Below are 18,351 nucleotides of genomic sequence, written 5' to 3' on the forward strand. Positions count from 1 at the left end.
AAACAAGTCAGACAAATACCCAAAACAGTCCGAACCAAGGATGGGTCACTCAAAAACCTTTTTGTATCAAGATGGGGCGGCTTCCCCCATAGATCCTCAAGAACAACTATAAAAGCCCGCTCAACCTCACTAAGCATTTCCCATGTGTAACGTGGCACTCTTACATTCTTTTGCCACTCTAAAGGGAAAGCAGGCTCGTCATTTTCATCAAGAAAAAAGGGGTGGGCCCCCTCAACAGCTCGAACTTTAAAAAAGTAGTTCTTGAAGTCCTTAAAGGACTCATCATACATTGCAAACACTTTATGGCCCTAGGCGGACCGGAAAGAAACCCAAGAAGCTTTCTTTTTTGAAGAACCGCCAGGCTTGGCAGAAACAAACAAGTAAAGAAAAAGAGTCTGGGAAGGTGTTACATCTAGTTCACGACAGAGAAGTTGGAAAATTTTAATAAAACCCCAGGAATTGGGGTGAAGCTGGGATGGAGCAATATTACACGACCATAACAGATTGGTCTCAAAAGCAGTAAAAGGAAAAGAAACGTTCAACTGGCTGAAAAAGTATTCATAAGCATAAAAGAAGGGGCGTTCTCCCTCAAAAGAAGTTGGAAAGCACACTCTCTCGTCAGAATCAGGGGCAACAAGCTCGTAATCCTCCTCACGGGCATTGTTACCACAAATCCTATGGCGCTTCCTCAGCTCTGTGCAAAATTCAGCATCCACAACAGAAACACACAATAAAACAAGGGAGTCCAGCCAATCAGACATCCCCTCGGGAACTCTGGAAGACATATCTACAATGTTATTGCAAGAAGACATGAGGCCAACTAATCCTACAAAGTAAGAAAAGAAGATAAGGGTTACTACAAACATCTCGGATAAAGGGAGAAAACAACTCGGTCAGTAGAGGAAATAGCAAAAAAGGAAAACCCCAAGACTCAAACCAAAAGTCCTGGGGCATCCTTTGGAGGCAGTAAGCAAAACAAGGTTCCCAGAAATACCCTACAGCTTACATCCTAGCATTTCTCAAAAAGGACTCAAAACAACAAACGCCTTTTCACCAAAGAAAAACACAGCAAATCACTACAAGCCAGCCAAGCAAAAAACATTCCCAAAACATCAAACACGCCAAGCAGAGACCATTAAAGATGCAACCTTTTTTCAAAGATCAGGCAAAAAGCAAAAGCAAGAAACAAATGCAGATTCTCTGACAGAAGCAACAAAACAGGAAGGAAAGCCTCGACGAAAATGCCAAAAAGAGCATGAAAGAAAGCAAAACACATTTACAGCGACAAACAAACGCAAGATCATGAAAAGGTTCAAACTTTCAAACATGCAAGATCAAAGCTTCACCAAAAAACTAAAAATGAAGCTACGAAAGAAGCAAGAAAGCTAGTACCAACCTGGAAAGGGCAGCGAGCTTCAAAGAAACTGAAGATGGAAATCTGGGAACACCTTCTCACAAAGAACGCGAACAAAGAGCAATGTCGCAGGGAGAAACGTAAAACTCCAGGCGAAAACAGAAGCTCCAGAAACGCTAAAACGACGACGCGAACACAGAGAAAAGGAGAGGCACAAAACAAGAAAATAGAAGGGCGGAGAGAACGGAGAAGAGAAGTTATGGAAAGGGCAAAAGAAGAGAAACCGTTTCTAGGCTTTCAAAAATCAAAATAAAGAGCCAAAAGGAAACGGGACAATTAATGCTAAAATTAAGGAAAGCATTAAACCCTCGCACGTTCCCAAAACGCCGATATAAAAGCGCGCGCCTTTAGAGGAAACGTTCTACATTCAAAAGCTGCTGCAAAGGAATCGACAAAATGCTTGAGTTCAGCTTCACCGAAGAAGGACCGAAGTCAAGGACTCGGCCTCAAAAAGAGAAGACCGAGCTCAAGCAGGGGCACTGTTCATACCTTGGGTCGAGCTGTCCGACCCAGGATGTTCTACAGGCAAAGCGACCGACCTCTTCAGGTCAGGACAACCCGACCTCTTCTCAAAGAGCTCGGCCAAGTCACAGGAAAGCCCAAACAAAGGGCCCAAATAGAGGAACACGCCCCAAATCCTAAAGACGGCCCAAGCCTACAGAGAGAAGGGCGGTTCCCTTAAAGATAAGATAAGATAAGATAAGATAACTAACTTATCTTATCCACAGAAGGCCACATCTCACCATTATAAATACACTGGAGCACCCAAGTATAACTCATACTCTGATTCTACTCAATACCTGTTTAATACCCTTGCTAACTTAAGCATCGGAGTCCCTTGCAGGTACCCCCACCCTCCGGGGACGAAGGATCAGCACCACCACCAAGTCCAACAAATCGGACTCACCAGCTCCGGCCGCCGTACCCCTGCCGGACACGTTGGCTCCAACCAACACAGAAGATCTCATTCGAGATCGGTCTACAGTTTCAGGTAACCCTCGGAACAATGCCCGAGCTGATGCACTTTTAAAATCAGTCAGTACCAACAACTCGGACAATTTGGGGAATATAAAGTCCGACACATACCTCGGGAGCAGAATGCCCAAGCTGATGCACTTTCAAAATCAGCCAACACCAAACCAGGGGGCAATAATAGAAGCCTCATCCAAGCTACATTACAAGACCACAACAAGGAAGGAAAACAAACCCTCTCCTCAGAGTCCGGTGGCACCAACTCATTCTACGGAACCTCCTAAGTTGCACACAATACTCAGGGTCAGCCACAGTAACACGCATTAAAACTATGGAATCCAGTCAATCAGACATGCCGTTCGGGATCTTAGTAGACATCTCAGCAATATTTTTTCAAGAAGACATAGGTCAACCATGTGGTTATTACTAAACAACTCGGACAAATAAGGAAACAACTCGGACAATAACAGCAAAACATCAAGTGTCAGACACAACAGTAAAAAGGGAAACCCCAGGACTCACACGAAAGTCCAGGGGCACCTTTTGGAGGCAACAAGAGAGCAAAAACCCAAATACAAAGTCTAAAGCTTTACATCAAAAGCATGTTAGCTTCTACATTGCCCCACCAGAGGAGCTCATCAATGTAACATCACCTTGGCCGTTCGCAGAATGGGGACTCGACCTCCTCGGACCCCTTCCCCAAGGATCGGGACAAGTCGTGTTCCTCATTGTAGGGGTGGATTACTTCATAAAATAGATTGAGGCAGAGCCCCTAGCTAATGCCACTGCTCAAAGAAGTCAGAAATTCTTGTACAGAAACATTGTTACAAGGTGTGGGGTTCTTTACTCCATCACCACAGACAATGACACTCAATTCACAGACGCAGACTTTAGAAAGTTGGTAGCCGACTTGAAAATAAAGCACCAATTCATACTCGTAGAACACCCATAGGCTAATGGACAAGCAGAAGCTGCCAATAAGGTCATACTAGTCGGGTTAAAACAGAGGCTACAGGACGCAAAGGAAGCTTGGGCTAAAGAGCTCCCACAAGTCCTATGGGCATATCGGACAACTCCACATTCCACCACAAAGGAATCACCTTTCCGATTGGCTTATGGAATGGAGGCAATGATACCGGTAGAAGTCGAAGAAGGATCTTCCAAAATGATCCTCTACAACGAAAAAGCTCATCCTAAATGATATCGAAACAAGTCGACCGGGAGAGGGAAAGCTAGCAGCTAATTGGAAAGGACCCTGCCAAGTCACGGAAGTACTGGGAAAAGGTCACCACAAAGTGTCCGACCTCGAGGGGCGAGAGCTACCAAGGTCATGGCATGCCTGAAAAAGGCGCCAGGCCGAGATCTAAAAGATTGCCTGACCTAGAAGGGTAAGCACTAACATGTACACACTCTTATTCATATCCTCATTTTATTGTTTAAAAGTTCGCAGATTCCCTAAAAAGTTTCCTACCAAGACGTCCGATTACAACAGGTCGGCAAGGTAAAAACCAAATTCACCGCCCGATCACGACAAAGGTCGGCACGGTGAAAACCAAATTCACCACCCGATCACGACAAAGTCGGCAAGATGAAAGCCAAATTCATCGTCTGACTACAAAGTGACAGGTCGGCAAGGTGAAAACCAACTTCACCGCCCGACCACGATGAAAACTGAATTCATCGTTTGATTTCGACAAAGGTCGACAAAGTGAAAACCAAATTCACTGCTCAATCAAGACGCATTAATCTGAAGCATTCATCGTTCGATTATAAAGCAACAGATCGACAAAAAGTGAAGAACAGATTCACTGTATGATCTCGATAGGAATGATCGTCCGACAAAGGTGAAAACGCGATTCACCTAAAGGACGATCAAACTGGGACAGAAACCACCATCTACAAATCGGCAAAGATGAACACAGAATAATGCAAGAAGTTATCGAAAGTGATCCCAAAGAGAACCTGACGAGGTCTTATGGATTGCTATATAACAACTTAAAAAGACTGGCTGACACTAAAAAGTTGGACCAAGTCAACCCAAGTTATCAGCAAATCCCTGGAAAGAGGTCTGGCCAACCCTATTAAAGAGGAATTGCTATAACTTAGAAGAGATGAACCTAACAAAGTCGGTTTCCTACAAAACAAGTTATAAAAGTAATCCCTGAAAGAGACTTAACAAAGGTCCAAGAAAGAGGATTACAAAAATAACTTAGAAGAGATCGACCTAACGAAGTCGGTTTCCTACAAAAAGAGTTATAAAAGTAATCCCTGAAAGAGACCTGAACAAGGTCCAAGAAAGAGGATTACAGAAATAACTCAGGAGAGCCCCGACATGACGAAAGTCGGCCCAAACGACTAAAGTTATAAAAGTAATCCCTGAAAGAGACTTGAACAAGGTCCAAGAAAGAGGATTACAGAAATAACTTAGGAGGACCTGACATGACAAAGTCGGCCCAAGCGACAAAAGTTATAAAAGTAATCCCTGAAAGAGACTTGAACAAGGTCCAAGAAAGAGGATTACAGACATAACTCAGAAGAGACCGACAAGAAGAAAGTCGGACCAAATGAAAGCTACAGCTAGACCGACAAGAAGAAGTCGGACCAACGAAAGCAACAGCTTGGACCGACAAGAAGAAGTCGGACCAACGAAAGCTACAACTTGAACCGACAAGAAGAAGTCGGACCAACGAAAGCTACAGCTTGAACCGACAAGAAGAAGTCGGACCAATGAAAGCTACAGCTTGGACCAACAAGAAGAAGTCGGACCAACGAAAAACGTGCGCTAAAACAAACATAGCTCCGCCTAAAAAGCCACGGCTCCACGACAAGGCTATCAAAATTGTTTAGAATGACTAAAAAGTGTTCTACGAAAACACTAAAAGGTCGTCGGACAAATTAGCCCCAAAGACCACCTCGACCAAGCAGAAAGTGGACAAAATCAGAAGTGATCAAAAGAGGTTGGACAACAAAGTACTGACACTCTACAAAGATCCACAAAAATAGACAAAGATATCTCACAAACGGCCAGAGAAAGGCCAGGAATGTTTTGCTAAAAGGTACAAAGTCTTGAAAAAAGACACTACTTAAAAAGCGAAAAGCACAGCCTCAAAGACAAAGCTAAAAAGTCATCCAAACAAACTATAAAAAGGTTCCCCATCGGAACACTACCTAAAAAGTTGTTGGATTATGACTAAAAAGCCCGAACAGCAAAGACAAACAAGTCGGAAGAAGGCTGAAAAGTTCCCTCAACAAAGTAAAAGGGGCAATACCAGACTCGCACAAGGAGAAACTACTCAAAGATCGACCAAAGTCAGGATGCTTGAGCATGACTTCCCCGAAGAGATCGAAACTCTGAAAGCACGGTCTCACGGAAAAGTCCGAACTCAAGCAGGGGCAAAGTCATACAGGTCGACATCAGCTAAAGAAGAGGCGCAAGTACGACTTCAAAAAAGAACAAGCCAAAAGGTTGGGAAACAGCTTAAGGCTCAAATGCGCTTAGCCAAAAAGGATACAACTCCACTCAAAGAAGGCACAATCTCAAACAGGGCTACGAACACCATCCAAGACTAAAAAAAGGTTCTATATAAAGAACACTAAAAAGTCATTGGACAAATCACTAAAAGTCCGGATATCAAGCCGCAAGGACAACTTCGCCAAAGCAGAGGGTTGTCAACACAAACTTAAAGCAAGGCGTGATCCAGAAGGCAAGGGTAGAAAACCCACGCTACCACTCAAAAGAGGTTGGACTGTGAAGTACCAAACCTCTAGAAAATCTGCAAGATTGCAAAGCAATGAAGAAACAAGCAAGACAGATGCTTGAGCACTACTTCTGAAGAAATCGAAGCTCTGAAATGCACGATCTCATGGAAAGATCGAATTCAAGTAGGGGCACTGTTCATACCCTGGGTTAAGCTGTCCGACCCGGGATGTTTAGCGACAAGCCGACCGACCTCTTCAGGTCAGACTATCTGACCTCTTCTCAAAGAGCTCGGCCAAATCGCCAAAGGAGCCCAAAGTACGCCCAAAATGAAGGAACACAGCCCAAGTTAAAGGCAGCCAAAGCCCAGAAAGATAAAGGCGGTTCCCCTAAAGATAAGATGACTTCGCTCAAAGATAAGATAAGATAAGATAAGATAACTATCTTATCTCCAGAGAGGTCACTCCTCACCATTATAAATACACTGGAGCACCCAGGTATAACTCATACTATGATTCTACTCAATACCTGCTTAATACCCTTGCTAACTTAAGCATCGGAGTCCCTTGCAGGTACCCCCACCCTCCGAGGACAAAGGATCAGCACCACCACCAAGTCCAACAAGTCAGACACGGCGGCTCCAGCCACCATCAACAAGTCGGACACAACAGCTCCGACCAGTACAGAAGATCTCGTCCGAGATCGACCTACAGTTTCAAGTAACCCTCGGAACAATTATCACAATAAAGAACTGGAGGACCCTCACAAGTAATGTGGAAGGCATCCAATAAATTAAGAATCCGTTGCAGTTCACATGTAGTGTTGGCCAAAGGACGATATTCTGCTTTAGTAAAAGAACGCACCACAGTATTTTGTTTTCTTGGTTTTCCAACTTTCCAACTAACCAACTAACCCCCTACGAAAAAGGGGTAACTAGTTAGAGAATGACGAGTGTCCGGACAATCGACCCAATTAGAATCGCTGAATCCGGAAATATGAAGAGAAGTGCTTCTAAGGAAGAAAAGGCCCTTTATAGGACTAACCTTGAGGTATATAGGAACCGAATGGCAGCATCATAATGATTCTTAGTAGGGGAGATCATGAACTGACCAAGCTGTTGTGTGGTGTACATGATGTCAGGTCAAGTTGTGGTCAGAAAAATGAGGCGACCGACAAGACGACGGTAAATAAAAGGATCATCCAAAAGAGGGTTATTATCTTGATACAATTTAATAGCACTATCCATTGGCACAGAAGTAGATTTCGCACCCAATAGACAGAACCAGTATTAAATCTAAACAATATTTATGCTAAGATAAAGAGATTCTTTTTATAAAATATGCAACTTTTATTCCTAAAAAATATTTTAATGTGCTCATGTTTTTAATATGAATATTCTTATATAAAACATGTTTGATGTTAGCTATTTTAGACAAAAAAAATATTTGTTATTACAATATCATCTAAATAAACTAACAATATTTATGCTAAGATAAAGAGATCTCTTTTACAAAATATATAACTTCAATTTCTAAAAAATATTTTAATGTGCTCAGGTCTTTAATATGAAAATTTTTATCTAAAACACTTTTGTTGTTAGCTATTTCAGACAAAAAATTTTCAATAATTATAATATTATCGACATAAACTAAAAATATACATACTTCAGTTCTCATAAACTTAATAAACAAACTATAATAATAAAAAAGAAACTGGACGAACGGATAATTTTTTGTACCACATTCGACTTAATTAGCGAAAACCATATAGAAAATTCAATAGCTTGCAACACTGGTTGGACAGAGAAAAGGGCACTCTAGGAGGCAATGATATATAAACATCCTTAGATAAATGACCGTGAAAAAAGACGTTGACATCAAGCTGTAAAAATTAGAGAAAATATTTCTAATAAATCTACATTCTCAATCTATAAAGATTCTTTTGCCACACGCCTTTTAATAAATGAAAACGTGTCTTGCAGAGATGACTTGATGACTAATTTTTATATTTTCTTCTTTATGTCTTCCAAAATTAAGTGAAGAGGAAGTAGAGGATGTTATTTTCAAAGAGATTAGTAGTTATCCTTGAATAGTGCTTTAGCATTTTCAATTGTACTAGACTTTCATCTTTTACCTGAATATAGTAATTGAGTCCTCACATGTGATTTCTTTTTGGTGGGTGAAATTTTTAATTTTATTTATCTAAAAATCATTGAATTTAAATATTTAAAATTTTATATTAAATTTTGAAAAAAATTATTTTATATTTAAGTAAATCTATTTAATTATGGTTTGATTCTAATTGGACTATTAAACTATTAAACCAATTACTTGACTGATTCAGTTCTCATAACTATAGTTATAAATCTGGCTCGATCCGACCAGTTTGACCAAAAATCCAAATCGGTCGAACCACTCATTGAACCGGCTAAGTACCGAACTTGTAGGAATTCAGATTGACCTACTTGGTTTTCAATAAAGTGGTTTACAAAATCCGGACTGGGTCACGGTTTTGTTTTTTGAGACCGAAACGACGTCGTTTTAGTATCCCCCACCCCCTGTTGATGCCCTAACCTGATGAATGTGATGATCACCCCACCCCAAGCCCTCGTTGTGAGTCTCGTTACTCTCTCTCTCAAGCTCAAGTTCTGTCACTCACAGTCTCACTGTCATCTCTCGTCTCCGGTCTCTCACTTCCACCTTCCCTGTGCTTGCTTTGTCGGCGGCAGAAGCAGACGGAAACAGCATCTGGTCACTCGGGTGGTGGAGGTCGTCGTCTTCTTGTGTTGGCTGTTAGTTCAGTTGGTCAGCTTCCTGCCTTCCTTCATTGTCAGTCCCAAGTGAGCTTCCTTCGGCCCTGTTCTTTTAGTGAAATTAGAATTTTATAGTGGTGGTTCTTATTATTATATGTATTTTTTTAGAATTGTCGAAGCTGAGTACTAGGAATTTGGAATGGTATTTCTTCATTGTTCATGGTCTTTCATTGCTCTAAATTTTTACTACACCTGGAAAATTACCATAGTTGAATTTTTTGTTGTAAATTATTAATGAGTTGAATTTGTTGCTATGAGTTGAATTGTTGCTGAATATATCACTAAGCAAATTTTTTATTGCTGGATAACATCACTGTTCTTTTGTTTCTAATTTGCTGAATTGTTGCTCTGTTCTTTTGTTTTTTTATTACTGTGAGTTGAATTGCTTGAACATTTTAATTTTCAGTTGCTATTATGAATTATTCTTGATATTGATTTATGAAAAATAACAAATGTAATGGACTAAATAACAACGCTATAGAAGATATAGATGCAAACTAAAATGAGAAAAAATATTGATCAAGTTCCAAATTTATCCTATGAAGATATAGATGTCGACTTTGAGATCTCCTTTTGGATTTGATTTACTGATTGTGTTATATTTCGCTCGCTTTTGTTCATTTAAATTGAGAAAGTATTTTGTACTAAACACTAGTTTGTTATCTCTTTTTGCATTGTTAGTTATGTTTAAGAGTTGATATTTGATTATTATTATTATTATTAATATGTTTGTAATGACATGTATTTTAACTTTTGATTTTAATTTTATATATTTTTAATTATGATCGAGTCAATCGGGTGAATCAATGACTCATCGATTGAACCAATAACCTAATGATCCGGTCATATGCTGGCTTGATTATCGGTTTGTCTCTGATAACTATGCTCGCAACCTTGCCCTTAACCTAGTCTCCAACCCATTAACTCCAATTCATTTCCTTCTTCGTGCTCACTGCCAGTCTGCCACACCCACCACCACGCAGCCACTTTGCCTCACAGCCTGAGTGCCTATGTCCTCTTCACCCCATTCTCTATTCAACCTAGTCCTTAATCTTCTCCCAAAGTTCCTTGTCTCTCGCTCTGTCTCACACACCCTCTACCCATTCGAACCTCTCTCTCAAACTTCCCAACGGCTGCCACTTTTTCTCCAGCTTTACTCCCATATCTTCACTGCGCACGGCTGCTGCTTTGTGTTCTCTCTCCGGCGAGGCTGCAACCTTTGAACTCTGCTCTCCTCTGGTCTTCTGCTGCTATGCTCTCTACTCACCAAGTCTCGGTAGCTACCTCTTTCGAGATATTCACTTCTAATTAATTGATTATTGATTACTGAATCTTGATGACTTGATCCATTAACAATTTGGATTAATTCAATTTTTTTTAATTTTCTTTGTTCATCTGTCTATTTTATTCATGGTTTTAAAAATCGGATCGGATCGATCGATCAAACCGATCCAACTAAAAATCAATAATAAAAACGGTTCAATCCGTTACAAATAACCGACCATTCAAAAACCATTCAAAAACTATTGAAAATCGACCGGAACCGGTCAGTTGGACCGGACCATAACCGGCGCCGTTTTGATTAAAAGAAAAAAAAACCCAACGTTCAGCCCTCACTCCCTCGCCCCCCTTCCCTCGACACACCCCCCTATTCGTGAATTACCATCCCTCTGAAGCAAAGTTCAAAATCACCCAACCAAAACCCTAGGTTCTCCCTGCAACGGTTTCATCGCAGTACCGCCGCCGTCCTTGCTGTCGGCGCCTCCGCGTCCTTTCTTGTAGCCCAGGCACTCTCTGGTAGCTCGGCGTCCTCCCTCTCTCTGTCCCCGTCCTCCCTGGCTTCTCTGTTCGAGGTTGGAGTAGCTCGCCGCTGTGTTGCCGGTCGCCGTTGTCTCGACGGTCGCCGTCGTATCGCCCGTCGCCGTCCGTGTCTCCGTCGAAAGTTAGTGGCACTGCTTTCGCTTCTTCGGTTCTTCTTTTCCTTTTATGCTCTGTTTGCTGATTTTTGAATGTGAAATTGTGAATGGATTAATGGAAAATCAAATAATTGATTTTGTGTTGCTGCTCTTTTTTCAGTTCCTGAAATTTTTGTTGAAATTTTCTTGCTGCTGCTAAAAATGGAAATCAAATCATTATTGAAATTTTTGTTTAGCTTTATTGATTTCAGGTTTAGTGTGATTAGGGATTACTTGTTGCTGTTTTGTAATGTTTGTTTCTGAATGCTAAGGTGGAAATCAAATCTAATGCTGTTTGTTGCTGAATGATAATTTTTGTTGCTGAATGCTGTTGGTAGTATTAATTTTGTGCTGCTATTAATTTTCTGGCTGTGGTGCTGCTTCTGTGGGTTCTGGGTTCTGGGTTCTGGTGTGCTGTTCTGTGTTTTGTGGCTCTGCTGTGTTGATCATCTTTCTCAATTGTTAATGTTCTTTATCAGAACTGAGAAGGAAAATGGCAATCTGAACCAGCAAAAGGATTTCCGCAGCATTAGCACCTGATCACACTCGCAGGATCAAGAAAACTAACTCTTTTTTCTGCCCTCTGGTACCTCTTCATCTTTCCATCTATTTCTGCACTCATTCATTGTATAGTAAGTCAACTCTTTGGATTACTGGCATAATTGAATTGGAGATTCAAGACTCACAGTTGATTTCTTAATACTGAAAATTCACCCTTAGTTTTGATCTAATTGTTTTGTTTAGTAGGAACTAATAGAATCTCTTCATGACTTTATCATTGTTGTTTATCAAGTTATACTAGTTTCTTGTAAGAGAATTAAAACTAGCTAGTCTTGCCTTCTGTTTTGCACAAATAGGAATATGTAAATATGGCCATTTTATCAAAACTATAGTCACAATTAGGATGTTTAATTTAATAGTATATGATGCAGATACGCCTATGGTAAGATATTTGAGTAGAAACGAAGTATTTGTATATTATAGCTTGCATATGTTGCGGAATAGGATAATAACAATTAAGAGTATTGAGTATTGATATACTTGTTATCTCTCTTTAAAATGTTACTTTCTGTATTTACTATTTTAGTTTAGCTTTGCATTCTCTTAGGACTTATTGGAACAGCGATTATAGTGTTGTTTATTGGGTTTCTTTCAATATATCATGGTATTATCTGATATCTTCACACTTTGTACTATTTGAATTGGCATTTCTTTCAATAGTCACTCACAAGCTGCTTCTATATTCTAGGATGTTTATTTATTATTTTATTTTAAAATGGTTTTTTCGGTTGAATCACGGTTAGACCGGTTGGACCAGTGAACTAGTGACTAGAGCGGTTCAATGGACGGTCCGGTTCTCAGAACCTTGATTTTATTAGAGTAGTTCTGGTTTTGCCTCTTTGAGATGAAGATACATTGTGTGATTAAACTAATTAAATTCAACACTATTATATCTCTTTTATGTTTGTGCTCTATTCTGCCCAAATAGAACCTTAATTTGCTTGTGTGATTAAACCTTGTTACTAAGAATGAACTAATTAGCATGTTGGAGCCTTAGTATGTTTCTGATTTGCTTGTCATTTGAGTGTAATTAAAAGACAAATGGAAGGAGGAAGGCCTTATAGTTTGCTTCTGTTTTGCTTGCTGATCCAGCTTCATTAAACACAATGTAATGTTCTTGGTTTATCTTTTGATCCTTTTTGGATCTTGGGCATACAGCATTTCAAATGCCTAACAATTTGTAATAAGTGCACTGTGTAAAAGGATTTGCTGCATCTTTATAGGCTATTTCCCTTGAAATTGCTTGCTTTCCTTTGATCAGTTGTTGTACTAAATTTGGACCTTAGTAACATAATTCAGAATTGTCATTATATGAAGAAAATTGTCAGGTCTCATAGTTGTGGCCCGGAAATGATAAGATTTCATTGGTTTAGGGCTGGGTTAGGGCCTTTGCTTTGCTGGTAGCTTCTTGTTCTTTGATTTCTTGGTTCCTCTACTTTTTAGTTCAGATAGGGATTATGTTTTAGTGCTGAATAATTATGTAGCACCCCAGATTAGTAAATTCTGTCACTTTAGGTTTTAGAGTGCAAGGGTTCTTATCAACATACCCAACTCCCAAGCGAACAGTTGTTGCTCAACTCCATGTTTCACTATGAAGGGAATGAGTTTTCTTATGCCCCCATCAAATGATTGCTAGCTAGGTTTGTGTGTTATTTTTCAGTGTCTTTCATAGGTTTTTTACCTTTGGGCAAAAAAGATTGTACTTCAAGAAAAAGATGACATAAAACCAATGCCTAGAAGATTCATGTATTGTCAATTGTAACATTATTTCTTGATCTCCTGTGACATTTAAATCTAGAAAACAAGGGTTTTTTTTTGTTAATTATGATTTAGGACATTAAACCAATGATCAATTATAATTTGATAAGAGAACATTTTTTAACTCAAACGATAACACAAATTATTTCCTTAAAAGGAAGGTTAGGGTTATCTTTGTTGAGTTTCTTATTGTGACTTTTGAGTTTTGAAAAGTTACCCACCTTGTTTATATATTTCTAAAGTTATTCTCTAGAATGTAGTTGAGTTATTATGGTAAATCATAACACACGAACACTATTACTTCTATAAGCAAATATCATGATGTTGCTCTTTTTATTGCTTATTTGGCTATTGCTGGAAGTTTTTTTTTTTTTGGGTAAAATGCTAGAAGTGTTTTCTCTTACCTTTTTGTTTTTTTTCTAATCTCTCTTTATTTAATTTGTCGACTCCATTTAGTAGGACAAGGCTTTGTTGTTGTTGTTCTCTTTATTTAATTTGCTTCAACAAAATCATCTCCGGAATCAATTGGTATAGGTAATCATTTATATTTTGTAATTTACACTTTATAGAAATTCCAGTTGCACTTATCCATGATCATATCACAAATTATCAATATAAAATGAAAGGTGGAGGATTCGAACCTTTCCCACTAAAGCCTGGGATTGCAAGTATTAGTCCATTTGGCGCTCATATTTTGCCAATTTTGCGTTCATATAATCGTCATGGTTAATTATTAGGACGACTGAACGTTTGAACAATAATTTTGCCCCTTATAAAGATGAATATACATATTCGAAGTATAACAAATACATTCTAAATTAACATTGAATGCTTGATCCATTAAAATTCAACTATATTAGTTGTATATTAAAAATGAGTTAAACATATACAGAATATTTAACGACTAATTTTTTATTTGCACATAATTTTTTTTAACATTACAAGAATAATCTCTCTCCAAAAAGAAAGTTAATTATTTGGATTTAATAATAATATTTCTCTCCAAAACAAAGTTAAGATTCAACTCATAAATCCAAATTTAATAATTTTTTTATTTATATTTTTTGGAGAAGAGTTGAATTTTCAATTTTATATATTTATTTATTGTGGTCATTATATATTTATTTATTTTTAAATAAAGAGACTGAAATAATTACCCAAATAAAATAAAGAGACTGAAACAATATTGGCCTCTCGTGTATTTTGTTTTTTTGGTCATAACTCTCGTTCTTTCTTTTTGTTTTTCAGAGGGGCTAGTGGCCCATTTTGCTTGGGCTAATTTGTAGAAAGTTGGGTTTCGCAGACGAAACGGTGCGTTTATACGCGTGACAAAGTAGCGGGAAAAGAGCTCTACATATAGCAGCTAAACAAGCAGAGTGCAGTGGAGTGGAGTGCCAACTGCGAAGAGAACACTGAAAGAGAAAAAAAAAATGGCGCCAATCATGCAATCCTCTCAGCCTTGGGTCGAAAAATAGTACTAACTTCTTCTTCTTCTTCTTCTTTTCCACAATTTGTGGGAGAAAAAGAAAAATTGGACTTTGATCTGTTTAAACTCACAATTTGTTTTGTATCAGCCGACCAAAACAAGTGAAAGACGTAGCTCACCAAGACGAAGTTGTTCGTGTCCTCACCAACACTCTTGAAACTGGAAGCGTAATCCTTTTCTTCCTCTTCTTTTTATTTGCCCATTTTTTTCTACGTAGTCAAACCCTTGGTAATTCCATTTATTGGTTATGATTATATTTTTTTCATTTTTGCATTGCAGTGCCCCCACATGCTCTTCTATGGACCCCCCGGCACCGGAAAAACAACCACTGCTCTTGCAATAGCTCACCAGCTTTTCGGGTATGCCCTTATCTCACTCTAATTCCAGCTCTTCTTATTTGTACTTGCTGTTTTGTTACTTAGGGTTTTATGTTCTGAGAAGAGGGAACTTTTATTGTTGAAAATATTTCGGTCTTGTTTGTTCTGTCAATTGGTATGTTTAAAGGTAGTATCTTTAATGTGTGACAAGTGACAACTATGTTGTGTAATGTATTGCTTGTTTTCCACAGGCCTGAGCTTTACAAGTCTAGGGTGCTGGAGCTCAATGCAAGTGATGACCGTGGGATTAATGTTGTTCGCACCAAGATAAAGGATTTTGCAGCCGTCGCCGTTGGTACTAATCAGCGCAAGGGGTATGCTAGACCTGATTTTGTTCTTTAGATTTGAGGCTGTCTTGTTCTTACAATGGTAAATTTTGTCGGTTTGGTGTGTATGCCTTCCTCACTGTTCTTTGGTGTTTCGATATTTCAGTGGTTATCCTTGCCCACCATATAAGATTATTGTCTTGGATGAGGCAGATTCAATGACTGAAGATGCTCAGGCATGTTTGCGTATTAACATTTATTTTTTTAATTCTCTAACTTTAATTGTCACATAAGTGTCTGTGGTTACTGGTTTCACTTTTCACATCACCTATTTGCTGCACAGAATGCCCTGAGGCGAACAATGGAAACTTACTCTAAAGTTACTCGGTTCTTTTTCATATGCAACTACATCAGCAGGTATATTATCTTCCATGTTACCATTTTCTGATTAATCTTGTTGGTATTTTATATATAACATCATTAAGGAACCAAGGAGACTTAATGTGGCCATGATTAATATATAATTTAACATAACTGCTATTGTTTAAATAAACTTTTTTCCCCATTTCATTCAAATGATACAAGGATCTTTTTTCTTGTTGGTATGCACCATTTATAATGTATCTTTCATAAAAACTAAGATATTTCTTCTTTGTAATTTGTGTGTCTTGATCTAGAATGTGTGACCCATTGATTGTGTATAATAAAAAACTGTAAATTTTTTGTAGGATCATAGAACCACTGGCTTCAAGGTGTGCGAAATTCAGGTTCAAGCCATTGTCAGAAGAGATCATGAGCAACCGAATACTGTACATTTGCAATGAAGAAGGACTCAATCTTGATGCTAAGGTGGGGAACCTAAGTAGTCTCATTGTGATAGATTTCATAGAGTTTATGTTGAAATTTATTCAAGTACTTTATGTGCATTTGCTTCCATAGGCTCTTTCAACCCTGAGTTCTATCTCTCAAGGAGATCTTCGTCGGGCTATCACATACTTGCAGGTGAGAGATGTTCCCCTATTATTATAGCTTGTGTTACTCTTTAGTCATGTAAGTTTTTCTTTTCCCATTTTCTTCAATCAATTAAAACGTATTTCACTTATTTTAATCGTTTTCCATAATGTTTGTTTTTATTCTAATTTTTATTCGTTATTTGTTTAATGGAACCAATTTCTCAGAATAAGTTGTGTATGTATACGTCTTTATATCTTAATTGGTTATGGTTCAATCTTGACACTACCAACGGACTTGTAACCATATTCATGAATTTAATTTAATAGATAGCTATTATTAAATAAGATTATTATTTTTGGTAATCTACAATGAAAGACCATTTTAATTATGGGTATGTTTGTTTTTATATAATAATAACTTATAATCCTCAATAAGAGGATTTAGTGGAAAGATATAATAAGGAGAGTCCACAAGACTGAAAGTACCAGGCTGATAATAGAGGAGAGTTTTATGAGCGTTTATTTGCAGCCATGTTCATCTGTTGAACACTAATTTTCAAAGGAGTCTCCAATTGGTTCCTTGTAGGTTTCTCTTTCACTTTTTTCTTCCCCTTGCTTCAACAAATTTGTTGAATAGAATGGAATTCTCATATGCAATGTAGCTGTACAGAAATATTGCTATGATAATTTGTTTCTCAAATCAAGGATGTCTTGAAAGTAAATGTGTTGTTTGTTCTAAGGTTTTACATTCTTTTTCCTGCTTTCTTGTGATGATCAATCTCTGAAACATTAATGACCATGATTGAGTAAATAGCATCTATTTCTCAAATAACCTATTATTAATTTTGCAGTCAGCAGCTCGATTATTTGGATCTTCCATTTCTTCAGAGGACCTGATTTCAGTATCTGGGGTATGTTGTGGCAGAGGCCCTAATTTCATTTGGCTTGTTCTGTCTCTGTATACAAAGAAATTATAGATATTAAATTGAAGTTGTCTACATGTATTATTTCGTATAGTGTATGGAAGCTTGATCATGCACCTTGATATTTAATATTGACATAATTATTTGCCGAAGGGCAAGGGATTTGATCCTTTTAGCAAATGCTTTCCTTTCTCTTTTTATAGCATGGATAAAATGAATACGATTTTGACTTGATATTGGTATCAAACATCTCTGAAATTGCAATTCATGCCATTTTGTGAAACATAGGTTATCTACGTCTATTGCTTGAAATGCCTTCCTGTATATATATTTTGTTGTGTTTACTATTCTACAGGAGTAACTAATTTTCAAATTTCAACATGATGTTTTTGTTATTTCTAAAATTCCAATCTATCAGGTTGTTCCAGCAGAGGTAGTGGAGGCAATTCTGAAAGCATGCAAAAGTGGAAATTTTGATTCAGCCAACAAGGAAGTAAACAATTTCATTGCAGAGGGATATCCAGCCTCTCAGATACTAACTCAGGTCTTGTTTCTGCCAGTTTATTTTGACAATTCTTTTGTCAATAACTCTAATTACTGTTAACTATTCCAGTAAATCGACGAATCAATTTGATTCTTTCAGTTATTTGAGGCCATTCTTGATGATGACATATCAGATGAACAGAAAGCAAGAATTGCCAAGAAGCTGGGAGAAGCAGATAAGGTTACTTACAAAATGACCTTTTGCTTTCAGAAATTATACACTAATACCACATAATATTTGTGTTACCTTTGTAAGAACTTCAAAATTTTACTCAAATGCATCATTGTTGTTGTGTGATGCACGATTCCTCACTAGTTGCTCGTGGAATTGCAGTGTCTGGTTGATGGTGCTGATGAATACTTGCAGCTTCTTGACACAGTCAGCACTACAATGCAAGCTTTTTGTAACATGCCGGAAGGATTTGCTTATGGGAGTTAGATATATATGATAGATAGCTGGTTAAATCTAGAAGGTTCAATTAGAGGATCTATATTATGAAACTAAACTAGATTTGGACTCGGTTTTTTACTTGTTTTGAATAGTTCATTCCTAACATTTATTATATGATATCCTTTGTGTACAAAATTAAGGCTCCGGCTGGTGAAATTAAGGGTAAGTATTTTGGTCTCTAAA

The 18,351-nt window shown here is 38.1% G+C and overlaps 1 protein-coding gene across 2 annotated transcripts; it reads left to right on the top strand.

The window, feature by feature from the left end:
- Nucleotides 1-10,453: 10,453 nt before the first annotated feature.
- LOC112706036 (replication factor C subunit 2) lies at nt 10,454-18,351 on the top strand. Of its 2 annotated transcripts, none has more exons than XM_072200573.1 (14): nt 10,454-10,837; nt 11,330-13,703; nt 14,418-14,643; nt 14,744-14,822; nt 14,935-15,014; nt 15,224-15,346; nt 15,465-15,534; nt 15,642-15,715; nt 16,027-16,147; nt 16,238-16,300; nt 17,103-17,162; nt 17,593-17,718; nt 17,818-17,898; nt 18,052-18,351. In XM_072200573.1, exons 3-14 carry the CDS (start codon nt 14,600-14,602, stop codon nt 18,154-18,156), a joined length of 1,026 nt encoding a protein of 341 aa, XP_072056674.1. In that variant the 5' UTR covers nt 10,454-10,837; nt 11,330-13,703; nt 14,418-14,599; the 3' UTR covers nt 18,157-18,351. The 2 variants fall into 2 exon arrangements, with proteins under 2 accessions (XP_072056674.1, XP_025612904.1); XM_025757119.2 differs by having other exon boundaries at nt 10,508-10,837; nt 11,330-11,436.

The sequence above is a fragment of the Arachis hypogaea genome, chromosome 8 (assembly GCF_003086295.3).
Source record: "Arachis hypogaea cultivar Tifrunner chromosome 8, arahy.Tifrunner.gnm2.J5K5, whole genome shotgun sequence".
NCBI lineage: Eukaryota > Viridiplantae > Streptophyta > Magnoliopsida > Fabales > Fabaceae > Arachis > Arachis hypogaea.

Coding starts and splice junctions, on each gene's coding strand:
- LOC112706036 (XM_072200573.1), top strand. CDS start 14,600: ATGGCGCCAATCATGCAATCCTCTCAGCCTTGGGTCGAAAAATA. Junction 15,535..15,641: donor CAATGACTGAAGATGCTCAG/GCATGTTTGCGT, acceptor TTTGCTGCACAG/AATGCCCTGAGGCGAACAAT. Junction 16,148..16,237: donor GACTCAATCTTGATGCTAAG/GTGGGGAACCTA, acceptor TTGCTTCCATAG/GCTCTTTCAACCCTGAGTTC.